At 35.6% G+C, this 12,317-nt stretch overlaps 1 protein-coding gene across 1 annotated transcript; it reads right to left on the bottom strand.

Annotated features, from left to right (window-relative positions):
* Positions 1-4,421: 4,421 nt before the first annotated feature.
* Positions 4,422-5,375, bottom strand: LOC134372391 (vomeronasal type-1 receptor 1-like). Its single transcript, XM_063089910.1, has one exon. The coding sequence runs from the start codon at positions 5,373-5,375 to the stop codon at positions 4,422-4,424; it is 954 nt and encodes a 317-aa protein (XP_062945980.1).
* Positions 5,376-12,317: the final 6,942 nt, after the last annotated feature.

Genomic DNA, 12,317 nt, shown 5'->3' with positions numbered 1-12,317 from the left:
GAGCCTGGAGGTTTTAAATATCTTTTGTTCCTTCCTTTTCCTTTTATTGTCTTCTATGTTTATTGTATTGTTGAGGTGGTTAGGTAAAGTGTCTTTCTCTTTGTCATTTGCATTTTTGTTCTACTAGTGGGTTTTGTTCCCTGTTGTGTACTCGTGATAGTTATTTTTGGTTTTTTGGATTCCAGATGCATTACTCCCTTAAGGATTTCTTGTAGGGCTGGTCATGTGGTGGTGAACTACCACAGTTTTTGTTTGTCTGGGAAATATAGCATTTCTTCCTCATTTCTAAAAATAGCCTTGCTGGGTATATAACTTTTGGCTGACAATTGTTTCCTTTTAGTAATTTGAATATAACATTCCTTGGTCTTCTGGTCTTAAGGTTTCTGTTCAGAAGTCAGTTATTAATCTATTTGGGGCTCCCTTATAGTTGACTTGATGCTATTCCCTTGCTGCTTTTAGAATTCTCTCTTTGTCTTTGATGTTTGCCAATTTGTGTATAATGTGTGTCAGAGAGGACTTTATAGATTGAATGTGTTGGGGATCTTTGAGCCACCTGGATATGAATGTCTGTATCTCTCCCTATTCTGGGGTAGTTTTCTGGTATTACTTCATTGAATACGTTGCCAATGTCTTTTTCTTTCTCCTCCCCTTCTGGAACACACATGAGTCAAATATTTGTATGCTTCAGGTTGTCTGCTAGCTCTTTTAGATTTTCTTTGGTTTTTAAATTCATTTCTCTTTCTTTCTTGTTCTTGTTCTTATTCTGATTCTTTATTTTTTTTTCTTTTTGTCTTCCTGGGGTATTTCAAACATCTACCTCTTCTTATCTTTACTTTTGCTCATCCAACGCCTATGAAAACTTTAACATTTCTGTGAAAGATTACACCTCTTTAGTCTACACCATTTAAGGTGTAAGTGTAAGCTCAGTTTTCCAGCTTCCCTTGTAGAAAAATTGTGGACAGCTGACCTAGACTTTGCCAATCAAAATACATGCATGTGAGATATCAATCTGCAATTTAGTGTCTGCCAACAAAGGAATGATTAAAGAAAATGTGGTATATATAAACAATGAAATACTATTCAGCTGTCAAAAAATAATATCTGATTTGCAACAACACACGTAAATCTCAAGGTCATTACGTTAAGTGAAATAATACAGAAAGACAAATGGCAGATGATCTCACTCATATGAGGAATCTAAAAATGTCGGGCCGGCCCGTGGCTCACTCAGGAGAGTGTGGTGCTGAGAACACCAAGGCCCCGGGTTCGGATCCCATATACGGATGGCCGGTTCGCTCACTGGCTGAGCGTGGTGCTCACAACACCAAGTCAAGGGTTGAGATCCCATTACCGGTCATCTTTTAAAAAAAAATAAATAAAAAAAATAAAAATGTTGATCGTATAGAAGGAGGGAGTAGAATAGTGGTTTCCAGAGGCTGGGATGGTTGGAAGGAGTGGGGCTGAGATGTTTGTTAAAGGATACATAAAATAAGTTAGGAGGAATAAGCTCAAGAGATCTATTGGACAGCATGGTTAGTCTGGTTAAGGACAATATATTGTATTCTTGTAAAATGCAAAGAGAGAAAATGTTAAGTGTTCTCACCATAAAAATGAAACCTATGTGAGGTAACACATTTGTTAATTATCTAGATTTAACTATTCCTCAGTGTATACATTCTTCAAGAGTACAGCCAGGTGGTAGATTCCTCTGGGATCACTGTATTCTTTGAGATCTTAGCAGGAAACAGAGAGCCCATTCAGAACTGTAATTAAGCTTTTAACACAAAGTATTTATATAGGTGTGGGTGGAACTAAGGGAAGAAATAAATGGTGATAAAGCACCCCAGGATGCCAATGCCACCCCTAGAACTGAAAGGTCAAGGGGAGCAGAGAGTGGTAGTTAGGGGGTAGGCGCTGCCTGAGCAGCTGATACCATGTGTAGAAGGGCACAGTCACTGACAAGCTACAGCCTGGCAGGGCATATGTGTCCAATCAAATTCCCTGGCCTTACTCTCCCCATACCTTCTGATCTCCTGACAGGGACTTCCATGGGCTGAGCTGAACCAGGTGCTAAAGACAGGAAGATGTTGGTTATGCAATTCACAGAAACAGCCTCCAGGGTATCGAAAAGGTGAGAGAGGATGAAGAATACCTGTGGTGTGGCCTTTGGACAACAGCCCATATAGTCATCCCTTGGTATCCACAGGGGATTGGTTCCAGGAAAGCTGTGGAAACCAAAATTCCCAGATGCCCAAGTTCCTTTTGTAACATGTTATAATATTTGGACATATCCATCTCACATCCTTCCCTATACTTTAAATGATCCCTAGAGTGCCTATAATACTTGATACCATTTAAATGCTAGACAAATAGTTGTTATACTGTATTTTAAATTTGTATTATTAATTGTTGTATTGTTTACTTTTTGAGTAATGTTAGTTTTTACTGTCTCTTTTTTGAATATTTTGATCCACAGTTGATTGAATTCCAAGGATGCAGAACCCATGGATACAGAGGGTCAACTGTACTACATTGTGGAAGACAGAGTGACAAAGGAGAGACTGATGGCTGAAAATTTCAACTAAGGAGAAGGAGGATGCAAATCACATGCAAAGAGGAAAAAAGAAAAATCTGGGTCAGCGTCCATGGAATTAGAAAGAAGGTGGCAAACGTGAATATTGCTAAGAAGGTAGAATTCATAACAGGAGCTAATTTCTCCTGGAAGTGGCGTAAGAGAGAGAAAACTGATGTTGATTTCGATGGTTGTGTCTTGGCTAATGGCAGATTTTAGTTAAATCATTATCTTTTGTGTTTTCAGCACTTTCTTTTAAAATTATATTTAAAAACAAATTACATAAAATTTAACGTCTTAAGTATTTTTATGTGTACAGTTAACTACTGTTAAATATATTCACATTATTGTACACCCATCACCACCACCCATCTCTGAAATTTTTTTATCTTCCCCGATTGAAACTCTATCCCCATTAAGTATGAACTCCCCATGTCCCTTTTCACCAGACTCTGGTAGCTACTGTTTTACTTTCTGCGTCTATGAGTTTCACTATTCTAGGTACCTCAGATAAGTAGCATCATATATTTGTCCTCTTTTGACTGGCTTATTTCACATAGAATAACATCTTCAAGATCCATCCACGATGTGACTTGTATCAGTCACAATGTCCTTCATTTTTAACACAAGTAAAATTCCATTGGATATATACACATGAGTGGAATTGCTGTATAATTTGGTAGTTATGAGATACGAGGTGCTCAGTTTCCATGGGTTCAGGTTAGATGATACACACTTGGGTTTCAAGCCACTCCTCAGGGTCTCAGTCCCCTTCTCCATGCCCTCTCTTGGAGGATTGTTACTCTTGCTTATTGGACCTATTTTTGGCATCAACATGGAGAAATTGGAATCTCAAAAGGCAGACGTATGCAAATCCAGTGGCTGGACATGCTCAGTAGAAAGGGGTTGTATAACCCTAGTAGGTAAGCATGCTCAGTAAAGTAGACTCTATCCTTTAAATGACTTTCGACTAGAGATGTTAAAGAGCACAGAATATTCTTGAACACATTCAGTGCATGTGATAGAATTTGACCAATGAACATGCCCTAAAAGGAGACCAATTGAGTGGTGCAAGAATATGTTACATAACTGGGAACTGCCCCTTACTGAATATTCCTTAGATAGCATGAAAATGTGGTAGAGGGCAAAACTATGCATGTGGAGTCCTGGTAGAAGGCAGTGATGCTGCTCACTATCCTAGAGCCAGCCCACAATTTGCCTGAGGTCTGTATTTCTTTCTTTTTATATCAAACTCACCTTTTGCAAGTTGATGTTCACTCTAGAGCCAGCCTGCACTTTGTCTGTGAATGTGTGTCTCTTACTTTTATATTGAACTTGATGTGGGCCCTGTTCAGTCCCTGGAGCTATATCCCAATCTCTGTGAAATCTTTCTCTTATTTGTTAAGTTAAATTTGTTCTCACTTTCTACTGTGACTCTGCTCTTGAATTCTTTCTTTTCGTGGAGTGAAGAACGTGGAAAGATTGAGAAATAAAATAAAATTAAAAAAATAATAAAATAAATAAACAAATAAATAAAGCATAGTAAAGAAAAACAAAAGAATGTGGTAAGAGGATAGGGCAGGTGGAGGCCGGCCATCAGGCCTCCTCAGACCCTCTCCATAATTATGAATTTTAAGGTTAAATTTTTGAGGAACCACCATACACTTGGGTAATTTTCCACATCAAGTTTATTTTCTGACAGTGTAATGAGCAATGTGATACTATGTTATTATTGTGTTTATTCAATATTGAATCCCAAGTCCTTCCACATTAACTGATATACTTTATGATCCTACAAATATTGGGAGAATACGTGATTAAATAAATGATGCAATGTTCTGGAGGAAACTTAGAGTCCAGAGACCATACTTGGAGCATTTGTCTTCCTTGTCCAGCATGCAGAGTAGAACTGTGAGACTCGGGTATCACTAAAAATAAACACCAAGGGGCTAAAGGTTGGGAAAAATAAAGACACCAGGGAAGAGATTTTTATCAACCAAGGGATTGGATTTTGAATCTGGGTTATCCAAAATGATAAAGTGCTAGATAGAGAATGAAAAGAGATAAACATGCTCACCAGGATCAGGATAATGCATGTGGCCCTAGTTTCATAATTAGCTCTGGGTGGGAGCCTGCTGCTGTGAATGTGTTGGACCCGCTGCTTGTGTCTGTACAGAAAAAGGACCATGAAGCTGCTAGTCCAGACCATGAGGCCCCAAAACATACCATCAGTGAACAAGTAAACTACTGCAGTTACTGAGAATACCAGTCTCCCTAAAGCGGGTGAGGAGCAGTATCTGTACATTTTTTCCATGCTCATGTTTTTGTTATTTGTTGGGCCAGTTACATGTTTTACAACAGAGATATTTATCACAAGATGCAAGATCCAGCAAAGAAAAGAGCAGAAAATGATGCACTTTGGAGATTTAATTTTTAGTTCCATCCACCCAGAGATAGTGGGGCAAAGTTTCATGGCCTGAAAGCCACTGAGGAGGCAGGTGGTGCTGAGAGTCACCCCTCTGGCCACTCTGTGTAAATAGTAGACAACTTTACATCCAGCCTCATCTAGGAAAGGTTTCAATCCCAAAGCTGCCATTGTCTGAGGGATCCCTTTAGAGAGAATAACCAAGTTGTTAGCTAAGACCAGCTGGTTGAGTATTAAGTCCGTGGGTCTCAATCTCTGTGCAGTGATAATAGTAAAGTTATATAAGCAAAGGAGTGCAGAATTTCCAAGGATTCCAGCAGCAGTCTGAGTGAGAAAGGTAATACCCCAATTCACGTTAATATACACCAATCCATCCATGTGGAAAAGATGTTGAAGTTTGAATTTATTTAAATCAGAAGAATCTGGAGACTGAAAAAGAAAATTGGGTTATTTTCATCACATCTAGAACATGCTTTTTCTCACAAAACCCATTATTCCAAGCAAATAAGAACATTAATAACAGGTCTTTTGTAAGTACAAAGCTATTTCTTGAAGAATTATTATTTGTAATACCACAATGACTGGAGTCTACCCAACCTCAATCAAAGAGAACTTGAATAAATCCCAGTGCTTCCCCATGGTGAAGCTTGGGGCAGCTGTGTACGTTATAAGAATGTTCTCTGGGCAGCTGACCCTTCAGGACATACAGTTGTATGGAGGGCGTAGGGATAAAAGAAAAATAAAACTCATAACATTATTTGCAATTAGCTTTTCCATAACCAAAGATAAATCGTATCTTGGTACGCTCGTGTGTTTTTGTCTATAATTTTATATTTATAACATGAAAGAAGAAAGCAAATCCTTAAAAGGTGAGTACTTGTGAGGGACAGAGGAAACTGCAGAGAAGACAGGATGAAGTTAGACTAATATGATTGTGTCTTTCTTGTTTTGGTTTAGAAGTACATAATGTTTTGAATATACATAATAGCAAAATATATTAAATATAATCCACAAACCTAAAAATGAAACCTAAAAAAAAAAGAATATAATTTCATGAAAAATTAGGACAAAACCAAGCAAAGAAAAATTAATTTCACTAAATTTTAAGGAAAGCTATTTCACTATAGTTTTGTAAATAATTTATATTATGTTATATATTATAAATTCATAAATTATAATAAAATTTTATAGTATATTATTAAAGTTATAATAAATAATATTGACATATCATAAAATATGTTTATTTTATGATAAATTTGACTATTGTAAAATAAATTATATATGAAATATATAGCCAAAATTATTAATTAACATATAAATATGTATAGTCAAAATTACTTAATTTTTTCCTGAGGAAACAGCTGAATCCAGTTAGGACAGGACATAAAGATTAGTTCAGACCCTTTTATTGTACAAGAAAGCAAAAGAGCTACCAAATACCATCAGTTTCATGTGACCAGACCAGAAAAACTATCATGAAAGATTACCAATAGAAAAGGATGGGGAATTTATATTACTAATAAATATTTGTAATACATTTAAATATTTACTTATTTTATATTTTTATATATTGGAACATAATTGATTGTACATATCTGTGGGGTACTGCATGGAATATCAATAGCTGTGTGCAATGGTGATGTTCAAATCAAGATAATTAGTATAGTCAATATTGTACAATGTAGTAATTTTTTGTGGTACTTTACCAGTTTCTCCCTCACCTCAACTCCCCTATCCCTTTCCCACTTCTGGTGGCCTCAGTTCTGTCCTCTCATTTTAAACATTCAACAAATTGTTGTGATTGTTATATCTTTCTTTTATTTATATTTATTTATGTATGTATGTATCTATCTATCTATCTATCTATTTATTTATTTATTACCTCCCACTATATCTCAGGACATGTAGTATATCTCTTTCTTTGTCTAGATTATTTCACTTAACTTAATTTTCATTCAGTTCATCTATGTTGCTGCAAATGCCAATATTTAAATCTCCTTTATAGCAGAGTGGTATTCTCTTGTGTATGTATACCATATTTTCCTTATCTAGTCATCTGTCGATGGACATTTAGTTGGCTCCAACTCTTGGCTATTTTGAAACAGCGGCAAAAATCATGGGAGTGCAGGTTTGCCTTCGACATGATGATTTCCATTCCTTTGATTAAACACTCATCAGTGGAATTGCTAAATCTTATGACACTTCTATCCATAGTCGTTTAAGTAAACTCCATACTGTTTTCCACAATAGCTACACTAATTTACAGTCCTGCCTACAGTGTGGGAAGTTCTCCTATCTCTGAATCCTCACCAGCATTTGTTATTCTCATTCTTTTCGATAATGGCCAGTCTGACTGGGGTGAGATGATATCTCAAGGTGGTTTTTGATTTTCATTTCTCTGATGCTTAGTGATGTTGAGCATTTCATCATGTGTCTGTTTGCCACTTGTGTATCTTCCTTTGAGAAATGCCTATTTAGCTCCTCTTGCCATTTTTTCAAATTGGGTTGCATTTTTTTTTTCTTAAGTTGTTTGAGTTCCTCGTGTATTCTGGATATTAATCCTTTGTGGGATTCAAAGTTTGCAAATATTTTCTTCCATTCTGTAGTTTGTCTTTTCACTCTGCTAATTGTTTCTTTAGCTGTGCAGAAGCTTTTTAGCTTGATTTAATCCCATTTGTTTATTTCTTCTTTTGTTGTCCGTGCTTTGGGGAACTTATTCAAAAAGTCCTTGCCCAGTCCCACATCCTGAAGTGTTTCCTCTATGTTTCTTTTATGAGTTTTATAGTTTTGGGGTTTATACTTCGGTCTTTAATCCTTTTTGAGTTGATTTTCAAATAGGGGGACAGGTATGGGTCTAGTTTCATTCTTCTACAATATGGATGTTCAATTTCTCCAGCACCATTTGTTGAAGAAGAAATCATTTCCTCAAAGTATATTCTTGTTGCCTTTGTCAAAGATCAGTTGGTTGTAATTTTGTGGGTTGATTTCTGGGTACTCTATTCTGCTCCATTAGTCTGAGTGTCTGTTTTTATGCCAGTACCAAGCTCTTTTGGTTACTATAGCTTTGTAGTATAGTTCGAAGTCGGGTAGTGTTATACCTTGGATTTATTTATTTATTTTTTGCTCAGGGTTGTTTTGGCTAATTGAGGTCTTTCTTTGTTTCATATAAATGTTAGAATTGTTTTTTATATTTCTTTGAGTAATATCATTGGTGCTTTGCTGGAGATTGCATTTGATCCTTAGAATGCTTTGTGTATTTTATGCATTCTTACAATGTTAATTCTTCTAGTCCAAGAGCATAAAATTCCTTTTCTTCTTTTCGTGCCTTCTTTATTTTTAGCAGTGATTTGTTATTCTTGTTGTAGAGACCTCTGTTCTCCTTGGTTAAATTAAATTGATTCCTAAATTTTCCTTTTAGGTGACTATTTTAAGTAGGATTAATTTCTTGGTTTCTTTTTCTACTAGTTCACTCCTGAAGTATAAAAATGCTACTAATTTTTGTGTGTTGATTTTGTATCCTAGAAGATTACTGAACTTATTTATCAGCGGTAAGACTATTTTTGTAGAATCTTTAGGTTTTTCTATATACAGGATCATGTCATCGGGAAACAGGGACATTTTGACTTTGTCTGGAGGCATTTTATTTCTTTATTTCTTTCTGTTCCTGATTGCTCTGGCTAGTACTTCCAATCCTATGTTAAAAAGGAGCAGTGAGAGTGGGCATCCGTGTCTTGTTCCCATTCTTAAGGGAAAGACTATCAGCTTTTCCACATTCTGGATGATGTAGTTGCTGTTTTTGTCATACATGGCTTTCATTGTATTGAGATAGTTTCCTTCTATACCTAATGTGCTGAGAGTCTTTAACATGAAGGGATGTTGAATTTTGTCAAATGACTTTTCTGCGTCTATCAATTTTTGATTATGATCATATAATTTTTGTCCTTAATTTTGCTGAAATGATGTTTCACATTTATTGACTTGCATATGTTGAAGCATCCTTGCATCCCTGGAATGAATCCCACTTGATCATGTTGTATAATTCTTTGGATGTGTTGTTGTTCTGTTTGCTCATATTTTGCTGAGAATTTTTGCAAGTATGTTTATCAGAGATAAGGGTCTGTAGTTTTCTTTTTGTAGTATCTTTGTCTGGTTTTCATATCAGAGTGATGCTGGCTTCATAGAATGAGTTTGGGAGAATGGCCTCTATTTCAATTCCTTGGAAAAGTTTGAGTAGAAATGGTAATAATTTCTCTTTAAAAATTTGGTAGAATTCAGCAGTAAATCCATCTGGTCCTAGAATTTTCTTAGTTGGGAGACTACTGATTAGTTATTCAGTCTTGTTGCTTGTTAATGGTCTCTTCCGCTTTTCTATTTCTTCTAGATTCAGTCTTGGTACTTTGCACGCATCCTGAAATTTATTCATTTTTGCAGTTTTTCAAATTTGTTCGTGTATATTTGTTTATAATAGCCTCTAATGATTCTTTGTATATCTGTTGTATCATTTGTAATGTCTCCTTTTCATTTCTGAGTTTTCTTATTTTGGTCCTCTCCATTTTTTAGTTAGTCCAGATGATGGTTTGTCTGTTTTGTTTAACTTCTTGAAAAACCACCTTTTTTTTCGTTGTTCTTTTGTATCCTTTTTGGGTTTGTATTTCTTTTTATTTGTTTGTTTGTTTGTTTTCCAGTTATGAATATTCATGAGATACAAAACTGATTATCACCACTTGTTCCCAAGATGTGAAGGCCAGGTTCATACTGGCAGCATCCCATTACCACAAATTGCATTTGTACCCCGTGTCCCTCACCCAATTATCCCCATCCTCCCTCCCCCTCCCTCAATCTCCCCTCTCCACTTTGTAGGCCAAGGTATGTTCTCTCCCTGTGGAAGTCCAACGCACCACTGTGGTCTTTCTTTCCTTCTTTCTTTCTCTCTTTCCTCTCACTGTTTCATTTAGTTCAGCTCTGACCTTAATTATTTCTTTCCTCCTTATAATTTTGGGATTATATTGTTCTTGTTTTTCTAGTTCATTTTGTATTGTATTAGGTTGTGTATTTGTAATCTTTCTATTCCTTTGGTGTGTTTATTTGAATAAACTTCCCTGTTTGGAATGCTTTTAGTATCCCTCAGGCTTCGTTTTTAATTTTTTCAAATGAAACATAATAGTTTTTTACATATTTATAGGGTAAAGAGTTGACTGTCAATATTTGTGTACAGTATATGATGATCAAATCAATATTATTAGCATGTTCATCATTACAAGTCTTAATTATCCTTTGTGTCCCTTACCCAATTACTCCCAAACTCCCCTTACCCTCTCCCTTTCCCATGTCTGCTAACTACAGGTCTGTTCTCTCCTTTTGAGGGTAATGTTTTTTTGTGGCCTTTCTCTCTTTCTTTCTTTCTTTCTTTCTTTCTTTCTTTCTTTCTTTCTTTCTTTCTTTCTTTCTTTCTTTCTTTCTTTCTTTCTTTCTTTCTTTCTTTCTTTCTTTCTTTCTTTCTTTCTTTCTTTCTTTCTTTCTTTCTTTCTTTCTTTCTTTCTTTTTTCTTTCTGAGCTCCCACTTATGAGTGAGAAAATGTGGTATTTCTCTTTCTTTGCCTGGAATATTTCACCTAACATTATTTTCTTCAAGCTCATACATGTTGCTACAGATGGCAGCATTTCTTTTTTTTATGACTGAGTAGTATTTCATTGTGTGTATATACCACATTCTCTTTATCCAGTCATCCATTGATGGACATTTAGGTTGGTTCCATATCAATGGCTATTGTAAGTAGAGCTGCGATGAACACGGGAGTGCAGGTATCCTGACAACATGATTATTTCCTTTCTTTTGAGTATCCCACAAGTTTTGGTATGGGGTGTCTTTATTTTCATTAGTTTGAAGAAATTTTATTCTTCTCATTCATTCCTATTAATTACTTCTTGGACCCATAAGTTGTTCATGAGCATGTTGTTGAATTTCCATGCACATGTATACTTTCCGGAGTTTTGTTTGTTACTGATTTCTAGTTTTAATGCAGTGTGGTCTGAAAAGACACCTGATATGATTTCAATTTTTAAAAATTTGTTGAGATTTTCTTTGTGACCTAACATGTGGTTTATCCTGGAGAATATTCTGCATGCTGATGAGAAGAATGTATATTCTGCAGTTGTTGGATGAAATGTTGCATAGATATTTAGTTCATTTACATTTAGGATAATTATTGAAAGGTGTTGTATTACTCCAGGCATTTCATTGATTTTCATTTGGATGTTTGAAATATCTTTTATTCCTTTCTTCCCCTTTTATTGTTTGTCTTTGGTGTTTGTTTCTACCTTTTTTTTTTTTTTTTGAGGTGGTAGGATACTGGTTCTTTCTCTTTTTTGCTTGCATTTTTGTTCTACCAGTGGTTTTGTTCTTTCTTGTTTATTCATGGTACTGATTATCATTTTCTGGATTCCAGATGCAGCACTCCTTTGAGGATTTCTTATAGCACTGGTCGTTTGGTGGATAATTCCCGTTTTTGTTTTTCTGCAAAATACACTATTGCTCCTTTATTTCTTAAGGATAGCATTGCTGGGTATAGTATTATTGGCTGGAAATTATTTTTTCCTTGAGAATTTTGAATATATCATCCCATTCTCTTCTGGCATGTAGAGATTCTGTTGAAAAGACTGCTTTAGTCTGATGGGGACTCCCTTATAGGTGACTTGATAATTTTCTCTTACTGTTCTTAAGATTCTCTTTGTTTTTGAATTTTGCCAGTTTGACTATAATGTGTGTCACAGAGGAGCTTTTTGTATTGAGTCTGTTTGGGGATCTTTGTATCTGATGGTCCACCTCTCTCCCTGACCTGGGATGATTTCTGGTATTATTTAACTGAATAGGTTTTTGATGCCTTTTTCTTTTTCCTTCCCTTCTGGAACACCCATGATTCAGATGTTTGTTCACTTGAGGTTATCTGCTAGCTTGCTTAGGCTTTCTTCAATAAAATTTGTTTTTATTCTTTGTTTTTTCTCCATGGATTATTGTGAAGATATTCTTCAAGATCAGAAATTTTTCTTCTTGCTCATACCTGCTGTTTAAGCTTTCAGTTGTGTTGTTTATTTCATTGAATGAATCCTCCAGTTTTGTGAGTTCTGCTACATTCCTTTTTAAGATATTGATCCCTTTGTAAAATCTCTCCTTCAAATCTTAGATGCTTTTTCTTATTTGATTTTACTGCCTAACTGAGTCTTCTTGTATCTCATTGAATGTCATTAAGATTTTTGCTTGTAATTCCTTTGCATTCATTTCAGTGGTTTCCTGCTCTATGGGACCTGGTACTTGAGAATTCC

Source organism: Cynocephalus volans, chromosome 3 (genome assembly GCF_027409185.1).
Source record: "Cynocephalus volans isolate mCynVol1 chromosome 3, mCynVol1.pri, whole genome shotgun sequence".
In the NCBI taxonomy this organism is placed as follows: domain Eukaryota; kingdom Metazoa; phylum Chordata; class Mammalia; order Dermoptera; family Cynocephalidae; genus Cynocephalus; species Cynocephalus volans.
This window is presented reverse-complemented; position numbering and strand designations above follow the sequence as displayed.